The sequence below is a fragment of the Phaethon aethereus genome (genome assembly GCF_964289735.1).
Source record: "Phaethon aethereus genome assembly, chromosome: 5".
In the NCBI taxonomy this organism is placed as follows: Eukaryota; Metazoa; Chordata; class Aves; order Phaethontiformes; family Phaethontidae; genus Phaethon; species Phaethon aethereus.
Window position 1 is genome coordinate 46349105 of NC_138579.1, and position 22363 is coordinate 46371467.

Below are 22363 nucleotides of genomic sequence, written 5' to 3' on the forward strand. Positions count from 1 at the left end.
TCAAGCCCAGTGTGCAGTGGCATAACCTACAAAAACGGCTACCTCTGCCGCCTTCCTCCTCACAAGGCAGGGAAGCAGCTGAGAAAGCTTTTTTAAAATAGCAGCCTGGAGGCAGGAGCCTACTGAAGGTGAGTAGGAAGAGGAAAAAAATGATAAAGCTAAGCTAGCAAGAGCTTATGCACTGTGGACATAGCAGCAGGCTTATGTTTTGCCAGTTAGTCCCTGAGTCTTCGGTCTTCATACAGTGCAGACTGTACAGATTTGAAGTGACACCTTCAAATACAGACATCACTTAGCTTAGGAGATAGCAGTTAATTCAAAGGAACTAACACTCGGTCAGCTCACAGACATACTTCATAAAACAAGGCAAAGTTTACTAGCCTAGGAGAATTGTCACCTCCCTCTGGTGGGCAGTATCTTCACAGTCCACATTGATCTTGCACATGGACCTCAGCAAAGGACCTGTCAAAACCTGTTCTACCTTGAACAAACAAGGTGTCAGTGATTTGCATATAAGCAGAAGGGAGTGAAGAGGAAGCAAGGGGAAACCACTGCAATGCACAAGCCATAGGCAGAGATACATTTTTTTTTTTTAGCAAAGTCTTTATTACAGAAATATTCACCCTCTAGACTTTTATATCTGTACATGCATTTCTTCCAGTAGGAAGATGTTGCTAAAAACAGACAAAAAAACAAAAAGGAAACCCAGCATGGGCTTCTCTTTACTTGCTGCTCGGCATTGGCATCTGTAACTGAACAAGAATCTTACAAATAAGAACACATTAGAGAATAGACTTTGTGCTACAAAAGCTAGCAAGCTTTACTGCTAAGAAGGGTGCCTTCTGCTATAGCAAAGGTCAGCTTGAAGGATCCGTGCAGGAGCGGGCAGGTGTCTCAAAATAGCAAAGCCTTATCATAAACCTCCATAAAAACCAGTTACCCAGTCATATCTACTCTCCCCAATCACTGCGGTGTCCAGAGATAAAGACGGAGCAGGGACCCACTGCTGGTGCCCTGAACCCCTGCACAAGCCTTTCTTCCCAGAAGGAAAACTGAGCAGGTAGTGAAGCCATCCCTTTGAACTGCTACTAGGGTTATTCCTAGCAACCCCACCCCTGACAAGAGACAGTCCTGGGACCACCTCTGTAAGGCAAAGGCTCTCTCACAATACCTTGTACTTGTCTCAGGCAAGGACCATCCACTTGTCTCTCATTCAGCTTCCTGCTGTCAGGGTGATCACACGCAGGAAATGTATTGTGCCCAAGCCACCTCTAAGACTGAAGATTTGCACCCAGCTCCCTTATCTAAGAAGTTGGGGCAGTTTTTCCACATACATTTCCTACTTTCTTCTGCTCTACAGCACTCCTTGCTGCTGGCCACTGGCTGAATAGAGCAAACCGACCAGCCATTAAGTATAGAAACAACCCAGCCTGCACAATGGCAGAACCAGCCACTTATCTGCTGCAGTGCTTATACTCAAGATGCAGCCATGGCTCCAGACCGCAGTGGAGTCGGAAGACTGGACAACTGAAATAAAAGCAATTTATCCTGCATCCAAACTACAGAATCCAAACCGGGCACTGGTGGCAGCGATTATCTCCAATATATGGCATCAGCAATCCAGTCAGATCTCTCCATATTCATAATTAAAAACTATAGCTAACAAATTTTATGTTCATAAAGGGGGCAGGGGAAGAATCAAGTTAATCGTAACCTCTATAAAAGTTGGCAACCCAAGAATGCAACCAACAGAGCCAGCCTGGAGCCAAGTCCATACTATGCAGCAGCCTCTGAAGTACCTCCAAGCTGACAGGAGCCAGCAAAGCAATGCAACGGGGAGAGGAAAAAGGTAGAGAGGCAAGCAGGAGAAACATTTAAGTGCCAAATCCAGAACCCAAAGGACCCATTCCAGAAGCAGCTGAGCACCACCACCATAATCTGCCAGGCCACATTAGGAACAGGTAGGCTTGGCTCCCTCCTGGTCTCTTCTCATCACACTCGAAGGGAAGAGCTCTGCTGAAGGCAAGCCATAGCTGACTCCAGAAGCAGGAGAAGCAAGTATGAAGGTAGTGCTCAATATTTCAGATGAGAGCCTAGGCTGGAAGATGCACAGTAGTAGCCAAATCAGGTTAACTGCAAAGGAGGAGAAGGCCTATAAAGCACGACTAGTTACCACCACAAGTCAGTGAAGTAGGTGAAGCTACCAAAGCACTGGAATCTCAACAGCAATCCTGGCTTATGGGACAAAGAGATGGGACTTCTGAGAGTAGGAGGAAAGATGTGTGGGAGGAGAAGGAGGGGCAAGAGAAATTATTGTATGTTAGGCCCAGTGGGTTGTAGAATGGAGATATGAATAGTGTTGTTTAACATGGAGCAGGCAGCAAAAGCATTGTCCCCTCAGGTTAATCAGCGTCTCATGTGATACAAGACAGTTGAGTTCTGCTTCTTGAAGTAGAAATAATCCAGAGGCAGGATGCAGGTGGCCCGATGGCCCTATTGCCAAAAGATCAGGCTGTATTGCAGCTCTAACAGTTCTTAGCAGAGTGGTATCAGAAATGGGATGTCACAGGAATAATGGTCAATGCTTGGACAGTCTGGGTATGAGGCAGGAATGTTCTGGTTTCTCCTTTCTCTGTGGTGCCGTAGCTCTGGAGTCAGCCAACTCAAGACTTGGGCACTTTGGTGTAGTCTTCACTGTGTATATTCTTGCAGAGTGAAATGGACAGTATCATTCCCAGCAGCTGGAATAAGTAATGAAGAATGGGAACAAAATCAGCAACCAGAGAGATAAGGTGGGAAGAAAGGGTGGTACAGGGGAGCACAATACAGTGGTCTCCTTTTAATGACACCACACAGGTGAAGAGAGTTGGTCCCCAATGCAAGGAAAATGCAACAATCTGGGTGACAAAAATGTTTTGCTGCAAAAAGATGTCCCTTCATCTGGAATCTATGTTATAGGCTTTTTAAGGCAACAGTCGGGATGTTGCTTGTCTCATTCTTCCTGGTTATGCATGCACTGAATTGCCAAGCGTCAGACACAGCAGCAGGAACCACAAACAAACAGGGTTTTGTTCAATTTTTAATCCAACCAATGAAAGCAGCAGTTCAAAGCTCCAGGCAGACACAAACCAAGAGCTAGAACTGCACTACCATTAAACCAGGTGCCTATTACTTGAAAAAATAGCTTTACCTTTTAACGAGTCTGCATGGTAAGACAGTATAGGTTCACGTCAGGGAGTGACTTACCTCTATAACAGCAACACCGGTGCAGACCCCAAGAATGACACCAAGGTTGTCCTTCAACCACTTCTCTACACCATCCATGCATCCCTATGGAGAAAACACGGTCACAAGGGCAAGAATCCAAGTATCTCAAGACTGAAAATCCATAACGCATCTCCTTATGCATTATTCCAGTTACATGCTATACCAAGTTTCACAGTAGTTTTAGCAGAAAAGAGCGGGATCCCTATCCTGCATCACCCTTGTTTCCACAGGTACTTCAAGCAATACTGGCATGAAAAAAGTGCTCTAAATAATTCCTAGAGGAACAAAGACAAGGCAACTTCAGTGGAAGCTTCACAGGACCCAGACATACCCACTCACCTGCTCATGGACAGGCCAGTCAGCATACGTTGCAGTGCCATTGACAGGGACATCCAGATTGCAGAAACCGCTGTCTACCTGAAAGTCCTTGGAGCTATTGGAGCAGGAGCAGGGATACGCAGTCATGCTTTGGTTGATAAGAATCGCATTATTTTCCCAGTCCTTTGCTCCAGTCCATCCACAGCAGGCTATCTAATAAGCAGAGAGATCACCACAGTCTTATGCTTTGCACTGGTAACATACTGCACGTGAAAACAAACAGGCAGTGGAGGTAGAAGTACGCAGGAGCTCTCCTTGTAACACCACCACTCAGGCCATACAGTTTGCATGAATTAGTTACATTAGAACATCACCCTCGTTACCAGATGATAACCTATACATAGGGCCATCCAAAAGACAGAGGCATTATTTCCTACCAAAGAATCACTCTGCTAGCAAGGCAAGAGTTAAAGGGACACTTCTAGCAGACTTTGAGCATAGTAGACTGTGATATGCACAGGCCTAGCACACCAGTTCTAGCACACCAGTCATGCTAGAATACGCATCCTTCACAAGCCTGACTGCATGAGACCTAGATACTCAAATTGCAGCAGGCCATGCAGCTCAACATCAATTCTACTGAGTGTAATTTTGATTAGTTTTTGCAGACCAAGTACTAGCAAACCGCATCTTATCACCAGGTGACAGTGCTAAACAGAAGTAAACGTGCAAAACAGATGTTGCTGGTGGGTCAGCTGGAGGAGGGCAGTTGTGCTGTGTGACAAGTCTGAGAGATTTTTCAGTTCCTCTAGTTCATCATCAGCAGGTTAATTTGGTGAGGGACAAGCAGAGATTAATGTGTTGACAAGACATCCCATGTATTCGAAGACATCTCGAAAGGATTGCTACCTAGTCTTCCACTAGCGATGCCATTTCCATAGGTTTAAACGCTAAGACTTTATCTTTCTTTGAGCAGCACACCGTTTCTGAGCAGACGTGAAGCTGGAACTTTTCATTTTCTGGTTCCCAGTTGCAAGGTACCATTGATCCTCGCTGTGGCCCCTGGGGGACACCAGCAGCCACCGCATGATGGCGTCGACATGCTGCCGAGCCCCAGCGAGTCACGGCGGGTTTGCACCCGCCTGGCTGCAGTTGGGGCTGGCTGGAAGATGGGATGAGGAAAAATTTTCCATCCTAAGAAACATTTACATTCCTATACAGCCACGTGATGCAACTGCAGTTGCTGGAGGGGAAAGCGCATCGGGAAGTCCAGCAAAGACTAAGATCTTATCTTAAGCATGGATCCCAGTGCTTGCACGGTGGTACAGAGCAGAAAGGCCTATCAAACTTGAGGTAGAAGTTTAGGGAAAAATCCACTTCTGCTCAGAAAGGAAGTGTAACGTTTCAGTCTGACATAACAGACATAACATGAGAGCAGAGCTACAAACAGCTGAACACCCACACCAGGACAAGTATTTGGTTTCCAAGTAAGTGTTGAAGATCCAGCCTCCAGAAGGAACTACCTCTGCCTCACAGAGGTTTGGACTTTAACTGCAAAACTGGTCTGCAGAACACCCATCCCCTTTCAAATGCCAGCTCTAGTGTATGAAAGAAATTAGACTCCTAACACTCTACTCGTCCACCTCTGCAAAACCTTCATCTTCTCTTCCTACATAAAAGAAGAGCGTAAGCAGGATCCTCTCCACAGTAGACTCAGCCTTCTCTAGAGTTCGCTAGCAAGGAGATGCAACTACAGTGATAAAACATAAATAAATCATCCTCTCTCCAAGGAGGAGAAATACTGCAGGTCAATGTTTTGCAGACCAAAGAACAGACAGAAGAAAAATGCTATTACTTGTACTTACTACACACCAGTCCCATGCTGGGCATATATTTAACCACAACAGCCAGCCAGCTCTCAAGCCTGTGGTTCGGCAGTAAACAGCTATCATGATTCCAGCATGCCTGAACACTGACCTAGTTGCTCAAGCACTGACCCTGATGTTAAAACAGAAAGCAGGGGTGGCTGGAATAGCTCCCAAGACCACTGACAATTGCGGAAGCGCCATGACAATAAACAAGCAACATGCACCAAGTAGTAAGGTAGGCAGTGCTGCTGACTTGCCCAGCAATAAGCTAGGGACTGTACTTGCTACAAAAATAGTATGCACTGTGGCTTTCACACGTGCTAGTATTCTGGGGGCTGTGCAGACAAAGAGAGGTGTTGGGATGCCATTTGATAGGCCAGATACATTAGCAGACAATACTATCTAGTCCTAATAGGCAGCATGCAGGAATGGTTCAGGGTCTTACCAAGCAAGACAGTTTTCTAGTATGCAGGCACCAAACCTCACAGGCAATTTTTTACATCAGCCAGATCAATGTGCTACAGTATTGCGTCTTGCAATACCCGTTTCCCTGTCCTCAGCCTAGTTTTAAAGGCCATTTACTGCACTGACAAATAGCATCACCTGCCTATTGCTGTCTCCCATGACTCACCTGTGTTTGCACATAGTCCCATGCATCTTGTAGGTTCCTCTCATCATCATTCAAAGGGTCATAATTTTCAATCAGACTTCCAACTATGTGGGACAACTCTTCTTTCAGCTGGCAAGGAAAAAAGGCAGGAGACTTAGATTAGTTAATTCCTTGTAGCCTCCTCTTTGAGGCTTAGGGTACATAACAATCCTCCCTATCACTTGTGTTAGTCCTGCTGTGGGTCCACCTTCCCCACAGTGGAGAAAAACAGGGGCTCATCATTGTGTGTGAAAACATTTTGCTTTGCTCTAGCTCCAGTGAAGGAGGCTAGGGCAGAGACAAACTGCAGACAGAGATTACAATCACTACAAAAAAACGTGGAATGGGAAGTAGCTTCTGCTTGGACCTTCTCCAAAGGATCTGAAGGAAACAGTAATAGATGCTCAGACTATCACACTCCCACAACACAGCTATTTTTAAGTTACAGCAAAAAGGCAGATAGAACCATGACTAAAATAATTGGAACATGAGCATTTAATAGGTACACAAAGCAACACTTAAAGGAAAAAGCAACCAGGCAGTGACAAATCCCCTGGACGGACCTTCAAATGCATTACTCTGCAGTCTTGTCTATGCTTTTGAGAAGAGGCAATAAATATGATCAACAGGATGAAATACAGAATGGGTTTACCAAGTCCCACTGTGATGACCAGTTTCTTGCTAAGAAATTCTTTTTCCAGGCAGAAGTAAACACAGCAAATCCACCCTAGCTTTCAACGTTGCATGGCATGCTGCTGTGTAAGCATGAAGTCATTCTAGAAAAAAATGAGTTAATTCTAGGTCCCCATTTCCTCCACCAATCAGTTTCTTCGCAAGCTTATTACACAGATGGGAGACTGCTACTCGGGTTCCTCAGAAATTGAGGCTTGGAATAAATTCCTTTGCTTATCGAGTACAGCATTATGCTTGTTACAGTGTTGATGGGAAGCACATTTGAGACAGAGAAATTCAGACATCAGACCGAGCAATCATGCATCCCCTTAAGATCAGAATAGAAAGGGAAATAAATTTAACTCGCCAGAAACCAAAGTTGTGGAGTCCTGGGCAAGTAAGTGTTATAATGTATGGAGGACAACTGGAGATCTACCACAAAAACTTGGGATGCTTGGTAGCCACAAAACAAACAACCCTATAGGCTCCAGTGGTCCAGAGTCAGAGAACAGAAGCAGCCTTAGTATGCTTCAGAAAAATCCTTCCAGGTGAGACAGGAAAACAGTAAAATAATTGTACAAAGCACAAACTATATCTCTTCAGAAATGTTAAACGCAGCTTCAGTGACTTAAAAAAAGCTAAGTTCAGAAAATAACAAATACAGATAAGGAGATATATACAGCCTCAGTCTTGAAGGGAAGACAAGGCAGCTTTGCTATGCAATGCAACAGCCAAAGCACCAGTACTCCCCAGTAAGTCCTTACCCAGGCACAGAGAAGGGCTACAAACCTGATGAACAATAAGGGAACAGAACCAGGTATGGTTATCCTGGTAAGACACAGGCTGAACAACTGCTGCCTGCCTCAGATGAGATAGAAGTGAAAGATAAGTGCAAGCTGAAGGACAACATCACCTTCAATACTCACAGGTAACATATTTCTAACCTTGCAGTGCCAGTGAGACTCTGGTCCAGAATCTCAGTCACTGCAGTTCATCACCACCCCTCAGGGGAGGTATGAGTCACTCTGCTCCTGTGTGCAGCTGGGTTTGCTGACACACAGCTGGTGGAAACTTCCCTTTTCTACAAGGCATTGATCGGCCTCTCCCCAGACTCCTACAACTGCCACTTCTATATTAAGACAGGAAATACTACAACTACCTAAACTGCTCATTAAGCCTTATCACAAAGCTCATCAGCCTTATCACAAAGCTCAGGTGTATCACATCATCCCTTCATCCCCATTCCTTATCCCAAAATATTTACACCATTCTGTTTGATGAGAGCAGACTACCATCCAGCAGACTCCTTCACCTTCTTCCTGCCACTTCCTTCTGAAGCTCTTCTGAGCCAGCCTGTACATGAGGATAGCTGTTATGGCTAAGGACAGACCCAGATCACAAGAGGTGGGAGAGAAGTGTCATTAGACTGCTTGAATGATGGGAGAGAGTTACATCAGCCTGAGCACTTGGATGCTGCCATCCCATGTATTACCTTTATATCTGTGGTGCTATAACACATTTCAGATCAGTGGAAACTATTCTTCCCTTTCCTCCTACTGTTAAGCATTGCAAGTGATCATGGCAAACGCAGGGACACCCAGCAAGAGGAAGCAGTGCCTACTGCTAGACAGAAGCTTCTCTACACCAGCAACTCTTCCTCTTAGGAAAACTGCAGCTCAGCTCACGGGGATCAGCTATGTCAGGCCAAACAGATGGGAGCTGCATGATCTTTCTTCTCATGATTTCTACCTCTTCCCCTTTTAATTACTTTGCTTCCCCTTTTCCTTCCCTTCAAATCAAGGCAACCTGACCTCCTTCTCACTAATGAGATTGGCCTCGGCTGCTGCCATAAGCCTTATCAGTTACTGAACCTCCGAGTTGCCACCCTCGCCCCTCCCGCACACTGCTGCTCCACATGCTGACAAAGAAAGGCATGGAGAGATGGGTTTGTTGTCCTACCCTGGGCCCATCTGGCCCCTTAGCTATTAGGCCAGACGGAGCCTAGGGTCACTTCTGCAAGAATCCCAGTCAGTGCCTCTGTTCACCCCAGGACCCCGAGACAGACAAGCAGAGACAGGGCCCGAATTAGTTGTCCCCAATCACAGCTGCATAGGGAAGCTGTATCTCTGCTCTTCCTCTACTCTTACACAAGAAGTGGCAAGAAGTCTTACAAACAGCTCTAGTTTCAAAGCAAGGCATTTCAGTCTAAGAAAAACTCAGGCATTCTTAGGTGTTTCAGAAAGTAACTGGAGAAAGGGGGAATATTACGCAAACAGCAGCACAGCGCTGGAGACCTCACACACAGAGGCAGCTTGTTCATGGGTTTAACCGGCAGAGCAGCCCAAAGGGGAAACACAGGCACCTGCAGCTGATCACCCTTCTGCACTCAGCAGAGGAAAACTGAAAGAGCAACAAGCTAGAAAGGCATATTGAACACTTAGGCAGGCTTTCAACATCCTCACCATCTTCACTCATTTACAGCCTGTCAGGACTCAGTGCTGTGTGGAGCACGATTGCTCCAAGAAATCACTGCTCCTGCTCCTGCCCAGCTCTAGGTAGCCTGGTGTCAGAAGGCACAACCCTGCCACCCCACAGCAGGGGCATTCAAAGCCTGGGCACCGAAGCCATGGACCACTACCAGAAAGCAGCAGGGCTGTCAGTCTCCCCTTCACACACGCTTACTGAAGAAGGAGCTGGGGAAAGCTGAACACCAGAGGCAAGAGCAGAGGTCTTTGATTCCACTCTCAGAATGAATCATGCAGGCTTCTTCCACTCTCAGACACCATCAGTCCTGTCTCTCTGTCTGAGACTCAAGCTAGATCCTTCCCCCAGCATTTATTAGCTTCTAGCCTGCACATGAAAATAGGCTCAGAAAACCAGGAGGGGGCTCTGACCCCCTGGTTGCTTCGGATTCGGAAACTAACACATAGTCCACAGCCCCAGGCAAGTCGCTGCACGCAATCACACAGGCCTGTTTGCTGCAAACAATAGCTAGCAAGTAGGGCAATTCCCAAAAGACCACTGCTCTCCTTTGCTCAAGGCGTTTAGAGCCAAGCTGCAGAGAACTGTGTGAACTAGGCCAAGAGAGACCTTGCCCAGGCTCTCATACCTTTAGGGCCTTGTGATCCACTCAACATCGGCGAGTAGCAACATTCAGCTTAAAGCAGAATGCCATTTGTGACACTACTATTTCGTTGTCCCTAGAAAAACCCCACGCCACCACACAGTTTCAGTCACCAACAGACATGGGTAAATGGATGTTGCATTAACACCCTCCCGGTAGTACTGGGCAATTCCACTCTGAAGGGGCATTCCTCTAGCAATGCCCATGGGGGAGGCAAAGCGGCAGCCCTCCTATCAGAGACAGCCTTTTACAGTTATGCCAACTCAATTTCGGTATACTTTCATATGTCATGGGTGGGGAAGGATTTTCACACTGAAAAGGAACAGATATTCCAACAAAAAAAAAAAAAAAACAAACATCAAGTGAATCTGTTCAGTAGCTACTAATCAAGAAAAGGGCAGGTAGAGAGGACTACAACAATAATCCTGTCTACTCTCCTGCAGTGCAGAAGTAAATACTTCAAGAAGCGGAGAAGCGAGTATCACCTTGCTACAAGCTGGGATCGAAGATCCTTTCCTCCACCCTTTGCTATTCCTTGTTTTATATCTAGCCAAGTTCCTGAAGTCAGAAAGAAATAAACACGAAGAACACAATAGACATCTAGGGACTGGATCTCGAGCAGTTTTCAGTTTGCTTCACTGTGCTCCGAGCTGCCCTGGGATGACGTACATCAAGTGAAGCAGAGACACATGCATAGCATCACTGAAGCGCAGCCACAAACCAGTGTGGGAGGTTTCAGCCAAGACCTTCTTGAAAGGTCTTAGTTTGTCTTAGTGCTCTAGGCAGTTACTTCAGAAGATCCCTGAAATAGAAGGGCTCTGGAAGAGCTTTTCCGTAAGTTTTGTTCACCGAGGACCAAACAGGAGCATGTGTTCAAAGCCCAGCTTCCTCTGCCATCCTGCTGGATCCATACAAGTGACGATCTGAGCCACAGCAGCTCCAAGGGCTGTGCAGAATAACCCCCAGCACTTTTATTCTCCCCCTGGTCTGACTGAGGTTCAAATGAAGAGCTACAGCTCAAAAGCTGGAGTTTTCTAGAGTAGCGTGACAGCTGGAGGAGAAATACCAACAGAGGTTTGGAATTTCACAGTCTGAAAAGTCACATTTCCCCATCGCAAGGGAATGCCCATCTCCACACCTCCTCCTCCACATTAGTCAGAGCCGTTTCTTGAGCATCAGCAGCTTGTTTAAAGCTGTAACTTTACACACCAGCTAGCCAACGTTTCAGTTTCTCCTTCAGCTCCAGCCAGCCCCGAGAGTAAGCCACGTTTGGCAAGGAACCCAGCCAACAGCTGCTCCCAGTCACCACAGCCACTTGTACAAAGCTTCTATCAGCTACACTGGGGGCAGGCACCTTCCCCCTGCCCCCAGACTTCACCACCAGGCCCCATCCATACCTTATTCAACCAGCTTTCTGTAACCACCTAGCAGGAGGGTTGGCTTAGCAGAAGAAAGCACAGCCGTGCAGGAGTATAGACAGTTAGTTACGTGGCAAAGGACAGGGTTATCCACAACTGGTACCAGAAACCTGTGTACCAGGACAGAAGCCAGCAAGGACTCCGACAGTTATAACTTGCTCCTGCTGCATGAATGCAGCTCCCAGTTTAGCTGTCAAATAGCTGGAGGCCTGACAGGGCACTGCCCTGGCCAGGGAACCCTATAGCCAGACAGGCTGTTGCAATGCACTTAAGTAGCTTGAAAGTTATACTTTACCAAGCCTACTGGAGCTCTAGAAGCATATGCTGTGAAACTGCATTCCTGACAGAGATCCACTTCAAAATGTTAAACCACTTGGCTTTAAGCTCAAACTGTAGTACAGGAACTGTCAGATACTTGGGTTTGCTCTTGGGGAAGGAGGACAGCTCTTCCAAGGAGAGTTTTAATACAGATGCAGAAGGACTGAAAGGATGGAACAAGATGATGCAAGGAGGGAGGCCGGTCAGAAAAGCAATCACCCAGGCTGGTAACGCCTCAAGGAACCAGTGATGGCAACATGGTGGTAATCGCTGCTACCACATGTTCAAATAGTAGTCTGCAGCAAGATCAAGGGGAGGTGTGGTCAAAAGCCTTTCAGGAATTTCTTTTTACTGTTCTCACCACCCAAAAATAAAGCCTGCATACCAAACAGAGCTTCATAATCCTTGAGGCAGTAGCACTACTGAGGCTGGCAGATACCGAAGCAGCAAACTGTACAGCAAAGCTGCTGAGCTAGGGTAAAGGGGAGGAGAATCCCGTTACGTCTGCTAATGGTACAGCCCAGTTTGGAAGAAGGAATTTCCAGGTGTCTCCTGTTCCCCCAAACCAAGACCAAGGAAAACATGCAGAGTAAGAAACACTTACCGTTTCTTTCTGGAAGTAGATGACCAGTCCAGCAGCAACCTGAGTTATGAGGATTACCATCAGGCAGGTGAAGTACTGGAAAGAAAAGAGAATAGATGACCACTATCAGTCTGTAGAAAGGTCTGTACATAATAGCACAAGTTTTAGTATGATTTCATATACAGAAGTCACAACATTGAGCCAACACTTCCGCCTGCAGACAGGCTCTGCTATCAACAACACTCTCCTCAGTAAAAGGCTTAAGTACAAGCATTTACATCGGACCAGTACGCTTCAGCACTTCTCCCATCAGGCCAACAGGAAGACTTCAGGAGGGAGAGGGTTTATAAGCACCCTCTCTGCATGTGTCATTCCAGCTGGGATTCCCTCTCCCACCTCCAGCTCCATTCCCAGTCCACTCTGACCTCAACCAGTTGGACTCTGCCTACCCCAAGCCTCCATGGCAGGAAAAGTAAATTAAAAAAAATAATTTAAAAAAATCACTTTTGTAAGTCAATTGCCTTTTTAAAATTAAAAAAAAACCCCAAAACTATTTAATTTGTTTGAAGATTTAAATTCAAGAGTCACCAGCAAACTGCTTTTAAGGAAAATTTGACATCTGAGGTTAAATGGTGGCAGCTACTACTATTACATCAGGAGATGTGCCTAATGCCAGGACACACAATGTGGCCATACTTCGTTTCATACTTGGCATATGTGCTCTGAATAAGCAGAAGTCAAGCAGCAGGCTGAGGTGTATGGAGCTAATGTTGTCTCATCCATCACAGACAGAGAATTTCCTATAGAGGAGCCGTTTGAAGAGAGCTCCTGACATACAGAACATCGCTAATCAAGTCTCTCTTGACTCTTGCACTTTCCACAGAAGCTGAACTTTGCAGCGCAGCAGGACACTGCCACTCTTCCTCTTCTCTCTTACCACCCTTGATACTTGTCCTCACACAATGCCAAATGGGAAGTTGGGGTGGGGGGATGAGGAACAGGGTCACCTAGGACATCTCTCCTCAGTTGGCTGTCCTCAACCCACTCTTTGCAGAAAGCATCAGTGACATCATCTGTCATTTTGCAGAGGTATTAGCTCATCATCAGTAATGTCTGAGGAATCGCTCCTGCTGGAGAATTTAATGTGTGCAGATTAAGAATTGGATCTAAGTTGACACAGTAGAAGCACTGTCCCCAGGAGACCTGAGCCCCAGTTACAATCAGACAGATATTTTGTAGGAGAGGTATTAAAGGGTGGATCTAAAACGTAGCATGAATTCTCTCACCAGACCCAAGAGACATCGGATTTCATTGACTGCTCCAAGACAGCCCAGGAAGCCCATCAGCATGGTGAGAGCCCCAACACCGATGAGGATGTATGCACCAGTCTTCAGGGAGGGAGATGACATCTCTGTAGGGGCCAGAAGGAACAAAATCAGCTACTGACAAAAGCTGTAACTACCATCACCATTTAGACAACTGCCTCCATGTCTACTTATAATAGCCTGTTGTCTTCTGCAAAGGGACTGCACAGAGGCATGTTGAACATAGGGACAGAAGGCTGCTTCTGGGTGTCTTCTGATGAAGGAAGACCTTCAAAGCCAACCTGCAGGTCTCCATTATCTCAAAGCCTGGAAGACTCATGGTCACTCCAAACAAATGAACCTTGTTTGGAGAAAGTTAGCTGCCTACTGGATTTTTTTTAACTCCCTCATGAATGCACTCCGAGTGAGAGTAATATATAAAGTATGTTCTACTCCACAACTGCTGCCTATTTGCTTCAATTCCCTTCACTATCTTCAGGGAAGCTTTTTCCAAGTCTTTAACAACCCTTTTTGGTTTAGCTTTTCACTTTAATGCACTATTCCTTGCTCGAGCTATTCTGTTTTTACACATCCACTTGCAGTCAACAGTGGGACACACAAACTCCGTGGAGTGAAACATGACGGAAGAGCTACAGCTAGTGTTGAGCATAGATGATGTGACAGATTACTTGACAAGTCAGTGTTGAATGACTTGCGGCCAGGCGCTCACTGCAGGCTATTGCAGCACCTGTGTATGACCCCCTGCAAAGAAATGCTATTCCAGGATCAAAACAGACATCACGCCCAAATTAGCTACTGTTACATATCCTCCTAGCTATCCCCTGCTATTGTGTCTGGAATGACTGTGCTCTTGAGCACTCAAGAATTTGTCAACCAAGTTTAGGTAGCATTATTTCAGACATGCTGGTGCTGTCAGTCCTCTCCCCTCAACCGTTAGTACTGCACGCAACAGAAACAACAAGCTGTTACACTTGGGTTGATCACAGTACTATTTCTTGCAGAATAGGATTGCATTTTAAGCATTTCAGCATAAAAGTCAAAGAGATAATCTGTCTAGAAATAGTAATCAGAAACCTCATTTATCATTAAGAGATGTTCTTAAATCTGCGAGCTGCATTGTAGGGGAATTCTGGATGTCCAGTGATTAATGACAATAATGTTCCTAGAGCTCAGCATTTAATTTCCTGGAAGTCCCAGGAGGCAAGCTTCCTCTGAGCTCCTCCTGAAATAGGTTGAGAGTAACCGAAGCCAAACTAATACCCTCCCCTCTAATACATACCTCCCCCCACTTCTGATACCTGGTGCAAGTCACCAGCTTCCAAACTTTTCCCTAGAACATGCCGAACTGAAGAAAACTATCAGTTACCAAAAAATGAACCTGAGCTGTTTGCCACACAGGTCACTTCAGCCTTGGTTCATTTCCAGGCCAGACACTCCCTGGCTGGACATATGCCACAGAGACCAGGATCGTGCTCCTCCTTCCTCACCAGACCTGGGACTCTTGCCGTGCAGGTTAGGTGCTGATACTGCAAAGCATTTACTGAAGCAGCAGCCTTACAGGGGTGGCCTTCACAAGACTACACTATGCCCTCCCCCAAAATCTGCTCAGCCACCATCCAAGTGTTCAAGTGCCCAGGTTGCAGCACCTCCACAGTGCTAGAAAGCAGTTGCTTAGTCAACTTCTCATTAGAAGAAAGAAAACGGTATTTACAACTCAAACACCCTTCAGAGAAGCGACAGCAGCAGGGGGACAGGAGCCATGCTTGCACTTCGTATCTGCAGTATGCCTTGTCTTGCAAGAGAAGGCTCTGCCAGCAAGACAACTCCCGCTCTGTTTGCCATCGCTCCGTGTTTTCCCATGCGCTGGGCACGCGGCCAAGCCAGCACAACAGGCTCTTTTGGCAGCAGCTGGAGTGCCCTGCCGTGCAGGGCTCCCTCCCTGATGCCTGGGTTACTAAAGCAGAGGGAAAGAGGGGCAAGGCATGGGAAAGGAAGCGAGGGGGCAGGGAGAAAGAGCTGATGCTGGAAATCTCCAGGAAGGAAGTTAAATCCATAAATGCTCTGTTAGCAGAGATTCTGGGTAAAATGGGAAGAAGCAGAGCCAAACCCAGGGACTTCATACCTCCACAAGCGGCAGCAACACCCGTCAGCCTGGGGGAACAGCTGCTGGCCCACTGGTACTAAACATGCCTCAGACTGTGAGGGGTGCTGCAAATAGGCAGGTCCTGGTGAGCTCCTTTCTGGCTGCCTGTATTAGAAGTGTGTTTCTGCTTATGCCCCCACTTGATTAACCCACACCCCTTATTTTGCTTCTCACCCTTCTGCTACTGCGGTAGCAAGCCAGATGCCACAGCACAACAAAAAGAGCAAGCAGCATTATCTGTGTGTATGGCATTAGTGTGGGTGTTGTCTCCACCCAGCACTTTCCAAAGCCAGGCCAGTGCTCAGCAGGACTTGGGAGATAAAGCCCTTTGCAGGATCAGTGTAGTTGGGAACAGGGCTATATATGCCATTATTGTTCACTCCCTGGGGCTGCAAGAAATGCACATGTAGCCCTCCGGCAGCATCTGACACTGGTGCCAGAGTCAGCAATTCTGGAGGTAGTGGCAACGAGTAACCAGAAAAGTTCTTTGAAGGCCCCTCTAGGAAAATGCACAAAGAAAGCAGAGTTTGTTAAAGATGGAGCTGAGCTACTCATTTGGTGAAAGTCCACTTACAGCCCTGCAAGCTCAGTTTTTTGGTTGTTGCAGAAAGCAGACTCTCTGTGTTAAGACTCAAGTTGATGCTCTTGGCTAGCCCTACAGGGAAGGAGGCCAGCCCCTCACACGTGCAGTGACACAAACCACCTCTGATGGCCAGGCTAAGTCTCATGAAGTGTGTACAATCCAGTGCGTTTTAGAAGTCAGAGCATTAAAGACTTCACAGCCCCACACCTTCCGCCTCCCCCTCAGATCTGCATCCTCTACTGCTTAGGAACAAACATACTGAATATTTCCAACATACGTGAAGCATCACTAAAACCAGGCACCTACTTTCTTTGGCATTTAAAACAGCTGAACTGAAACAGATTGTTAAAGCAAGCAGTGAGAACATAAAGGATTCACACAGCAAAACTACATTAGGGTTTTGGGGGCCTTTGGACAGGACTGTAATGAGGAAGCTGTTGCAGAAATACACAGCATGCAGTGAAAATAGGATGAAATACTAGTCCCTAGGTTTAGGATGAAACATTTGGATTGTTGGGTGAAGAGGCAATGGTCTCACTCAGTCTGAGTCTGGTGTTGCAATCCACGAGCCAAGGAGGAATGCTGTGTCTCCAGGGTTGCTCCCTTTCACTCTGTCCTTGATAGTTCCATCTTGCTATACACCACGTAACTGCTCAGGTCACAGACCATGCATAAGAGCATTGCCATCCCCATACTACACCATGGTCAAGCAGAGCCCCAGACTCAAATCAATTCAGATGGAAAAAGATGGTGAAGAAACAGTGTCTTACGTAGAACCGCAATGAAACTGGTTTTGTCGGCCAGAATCCATATTCCAAAACCCAGGATCACAGCGCCCAGGATCTGAAAGAGCAAGAACAAAACATATAGAGCTGGCTTATTAGTTTAGATAAACAGGCAGTCGCCATTCTCCATACTTACAGAAAAAAAGACAACCATTCTTTTGCTGTTCCCACCCATCTCCCCCGTTGATACTCCTCCCAAAGTAAACAGGATTAGCATGACTCCAGGAAGAGAGCCTGAGCCAACTGCACAGGAGCCCGAGGTTCTGCTTGGCAGTCCTTCACACAGTATTTTAGTGGTACATGATGTTGTATGGGACTGTTCAAAATGGTCTCAGGAAGAGACCCCCTGCTGCTAGAACTTTGCTGTCAGAAGCGTAAGGCAAGTGCACAGCTTCTGTGAAGAACCAAGGAAGGACAAACACATCTAGCATATGATTTTAAAGATTCTTTTTTTTGAACAGAGAAATCCTTGACCCTACGGGACCAGGCTGTGAGCCAGCTGCCAAAGGATTAGATATCTGGCAGCTGGAACCTTCCCAGGAAGGAAATCTTCGGCTTGTCAGTCTCTCTTATAACATTATGGCTTCAACCCACAAATACAAAAAAACCAGCAGCATTCACTTTGCGTGCAGGTTCCCTTGAGTGAAGTGCTTTGCCCCTTCCAAAGCCAGATAGGTATTCTGCCTTAGCCTCTACTTTATGCCAGAATACCCCAGGCCCTCAAGCCAACACATCTTACCACCAGAGTCAAGCATGATTAAACATCAGCCACAGCCTCTGCCTCTCTCACCACACATACTTATCTAGGGCAAGGATTAGTAGAGCAATATGTCCCTATGAGGACTCAGCTGAATCCAGACACTGAACTGAGAAGGCAAGAGATATACAGATTTCCCACCACATTTTGAAGGAGTGGGGGAAAAAGAAAACGTATACTCCATTTTAGCTTCCAGATATCACCGTGTTTTATACTGCATTGTGAGGTGTTTGCATGTAGATGACTCTAGCTACCAAACTGGGATAAGAGCACCATTATACACACAATAAAATAACTATGCTGAGAACCCTCTAAGTCTGCAGGTTTCATAAGCAGCTGAAACTTGTGCCATTCACCCAAATAGAAGTGGCAAAGGCTGGAAACCCCTTGTTGTGCGAAGATCTACAACAGCCTTTGAAGAAACTGAAGAAGTGCAACTGAGATGCTTCCAGAGGACATGAACTGCAGGTGGCAGTTCTTTCATCAGCAGGATTTCAAGATAGGATGAAGTGAAATACTAAATAAACCAACAGGGCTGAAGAAAGATTGCAATTCTGTGCTTCATTAGAGAATGTTCTGATATTTGGGAGACAAGGGAAATGTCAAACCACCACCTGAATCAAGCTGGCAGAGAGGGTTGTATGGACAGGCATTGTCTCCACATTGTGCAAGTTTACACTATGCTTCAGCTCCTCATACAAAGAAGCTTTTCTGAGCAAAGATAAACCAACAGTCTGAAATAAGCTGCTTGCAAGCTTTCCTGGCTTGGCAGAGAGCACAACACGTAGTTACCTCTGGGGACAGGATTAGAAAGTCACCAAGCAAGTTCCCACATATGAGGATGGATGAAGAAGACTGACTCAGCTGCAGAAAACACATAGCTGTTTTATCCCAGAAAAAAGGAAAAAAAAAAAGAGAAAAAGACAAGATGGCAGTAACAAGAATTCCCTCTTGCCTTATGTCCCAACATGCTGCACTTGCAGCACTCAATCTGCTGATCAAACTAGAAAGGCCTCTTGAGCATGCAACAGCTGTGGCATCTAAAAAATTCCTCTCAAACTTGGTATTGCCAAGAACTGCTGAATTTACAGTTTGAGGCAGTCTCACATTTAAACTATAGTCTTAATAAAATATTTGTCTTAACAAAGATGCAAACCAGGCTGTATGTGACATCTCTCTTGGCTCACTGACCCTGAAATTTCACCTAAGTTTTGCTGTTGCTGACAAAACACAGAACGGCTGCTAAGCTGAGCTCCTGGGAAGTTATTTGTTATGAGGTGCTCAGACTATCCAAGGCCTGTTTTCACTCTGATCTTTGCTCTAGTCCACAACTCATGCATTTGCCAGGAGCTGCTGTGAAAAACACTGAGAGAGGAAGGCAAGGAGAAAATAAGCCACAGGGAGAAAACACTGTCCTATTAACAACAGTATATTTACCTCCTAGCAGAATAGTATGTCTGCTTAGCATCTTCAGGAGTTTGCATAGCATAGCAAGGCTGCTTCTGCCACTGGCTTGGCTTCAGACCCTCCACAGAAGAAATCACGTCTGCCTTCCATAGAGTTTAATTCCTCTGCTCCACTGCTTTAAAATCCTGAAGTGGGGATGATGTCTCCCCTCCATCCTGGGGGTCGATATTTCACCCCTGATTTCAGCAAGATCCCCTTCCACACCCAAGACAGAAGGATGCAGCTCCCTTGAGGCAGGGCCAGCAGTTTCCCCCAGCAGAGCCCAGTGAAGAGGGGCTTGGAAGAATGAAGCTGTGATGGAACTGACCCACCTTGCTGGAAAGAGCAGCTGGGGGTCCCCAGCTGACCTTGCTGAGCACTGCCTTCCTTGGTGCAATAGCATTAAGCCTGGCACAGGGGGCAACAGAAAGGGTCTTAAACTCCAGGCTCTGTTTTAGGTAGCAGCCTTTGGCTCCATTTACAGAAGGGTTAGAAGTAGGACATTTATGTATTCTATACAAATCGTTTCCAGAGACTGCTGAATCTGTCCAAGAGAACTGTTTTCCCTTTAAAGAAAAGCATCCGCTATGGCCTGCGTCTGCTACCCAAGAAGGCAGAGATGCGTTAAGTTTTGACTAGACAAACTGAGCTTATACTCCAAGCTTACAGTTTTGGTATCTTTTGTAGCAAGTAGGCAAGCAGTCGAAATAACCTTCTTCCCTTTAATCAAAGCAGGTCAAACTCTTCCCTGAAGTAAGGCTCCAAGGCTGCAAAGTACCACCAAGTCCCTGAACTACTTCAGCTATAGCAAGGGACCTTCTCATAGACCTTGAGCTGTAGAGAAGTGCTATTTCAATGACTAACTTCTAAAAGAGTCATTGGTGTCTCTAAAGGCTTAATTCATCAGCTCCAAGCAAGGCTAGAGAACACACTTCAGACAGTGAGGGTGGCCTGCACAGAGTGCAATCACAGAGGCTCAGCTCAGGGTCCAGAGCAGACACAGAGCTCTATCACCCGCATCAACATTCATGTTTGTGCAAGCACTCTCCTCAAGAAAACTCAGCAGCTCTGGGAAACCAGCATGAGACAAGCAAAACCTGTCCATGCTGGGAGCTCACAGCAACTCATCAGAAGCCATTTCTCTACTAGATTAACGCTGATCTACCACACTGTATAAGCTCAAGGATCCCCATTCAGACCTTGAACAACCACAATGGGAAAAGCTTCTCATGTCAACTACTTCCTATGACAGTGAGAGAGTAATGGATACCACCTTCCTCAATATCTGGCACGTGCAAAAAGCCTGCCATCAGTCAAGACAGAAGCACACTCAAAATCTTCACTCTAGAGAAGCATCAAGCTCACCACCAGAACACAGCAGCTTCAGAGACTTCAATTCCACGGAGCAGCCCGAGGGAAAGACTCAGCCCGTGCTGCACAGCAGGCTTAGCAAAGAGCTCATTAAAGCAGCTTCTCCCTTCGGTCAACACAGACCTCCTCACGTTCCACCTTAAAACTTACTCTCCAGGCCCAGCTCAGTGCATCAGGTCAGCTCTCCCCAAGAGGGAGAGGGGCTGGCTGCTACACCAGAGGAGTTTGTTTGGAGCAGGGTGTGCACAGGACAAAGAACAGCTGCTTTCCATCACTTGCAACCCAGACAGGAGGGCTCAAGCCTCCCTGAGACCTGCAGCGGTATTTGGCACATGCCATCCTCCCAGTGTCTTGCAAAATATAGGAAAATCCTTTTCAGTGCAGATATGAGTCAGCCCAACAAAGCAGTTCAACCCTGCCTCCTGACAGCGCAGCTGTCCCCGCAGGCTGCCCACAACCATGCCTGGCTCAGCAGAGAGGGGAGAGGAGGGCAATGTAGACTAGACATGCCACAATGATCACTGATGGCATCCAGCAAAAAGAGCAGCAGGTAAGCAGTGTTCACCTTATCGTGCTCCATTTCCCTCCCTCCCCTTCCAGCCTGGCCCACTCTTCCTCTTACATGCTGCACAAAGGTTAACAATATCAATTTTCTTGCCAATGTGTGGAAAGCTGAAACCATATACTTCCCCACTACACCATTCCGCTGCAGGAGGGCAGCACCAAGAGTATTCATTACTGTCCACACGACACACAATATCCAAGCTTCACAAAAGGATGCACGCAAGAATGTGTGTGGCCTTCCCAGACCCACTCTGATACAAAAGGAACTTGTCTTTTGCTGAGTCTCACACCTGAAAATAACTGCATCCAGTGGGCTGCCTCATTTCGCCACGCAAGCCTGTCCCAGTCTCCCCCACCTGCCAATTCCATTTCAAACGGGGGACCTGGACTAATTCATCTTTTTAAAAAATCAGAGCCAGCCGCTGGGACTCGAACAAAATTAGAGTTGTTCTTTGAAGCCTGCCTGACCTATTTAGGAGGGCACTGCCATTACTTGGCAAGTTTTGTAGCTTTGCTGCTCAGGGGCAGCTGCTCTGGAGCTGCTGCTCCAGATGTGGCAGAGAAAGTAGTTACAACTACTCTCCTTCTAGAAAGAATCCATAACTCCTGCTTTTCCTTCCCACTGCAGGGAGAGAGCTGTATGCATTGGAGATGGGAGGGGGGTACTGGGAGCGGAACTACTCAACATACATGGGAGCTGCACAGCAGCTCTGATGTCCCTCAGCTTCAGGGATTCCCTCCTTCCTTCAAAAACTCTCGTTGTTTTATTTAATGAACACACTGGGCCAACATCCAGAAAAAAAAACACCTTTCCAGTTAATTTTAGTCCAGGCCTTCCTTTCTACTCTGCAGATGCCCACGATACTTACAAGGAACAGGAGATTGAAGAGGAAGAGGAAGTACTTGGTGACTTTTAGGCAGCCAGATCCCATCTTCTTTCACTTACAGGACCTAAGGGGAAAGCAGACAGACACCCAGATATGTTAGTGTCAGGTCCTCCAGGCAGTTTCAGCATGACACCCTTACCCTGCACAGAGCTCTGGATCGCCTGGTGAGTCTCGGAGCAGATGCACAGAAAGCACGTGCTCCATAGACTACCCGAGTTGCCTTTCAGGACAGCAAAACAGGACACTACAGTCACTACAAATACAAACAGCCACTGCTGCCAAGAT

The 22363-nt window shown here is 46.6% G+C and overlaps 1 protein-coding gene across 1 annotated transcript; it reads right to left on the minus strand.

Moving 5' to 3' along the window:
- Positions 1–2663: 2663 nt before the first annotated feature.
- On the minus strand, positions 2664–22123 carry CD82 (CD82 molecule; the record flags this gene model as incomplete). Its single annotated transcript, XM_082001091.1, has 8 exons — positions 2664–2741; positions 3247–3330; positions 3607–3798; positions 6085–6192; positions 12239–12313; positions 13504–13628; positions 17039–17111; positions 22061–22123. 8 exons carry the CDS (start codon positions 22121–22123, stop codon positions 2664–2666), a joined length of 798 nt encoding a protein of 265 aa, XP_081857217.1.
- Positions 22124–22363: the final 240 nt, after the last annotated feature.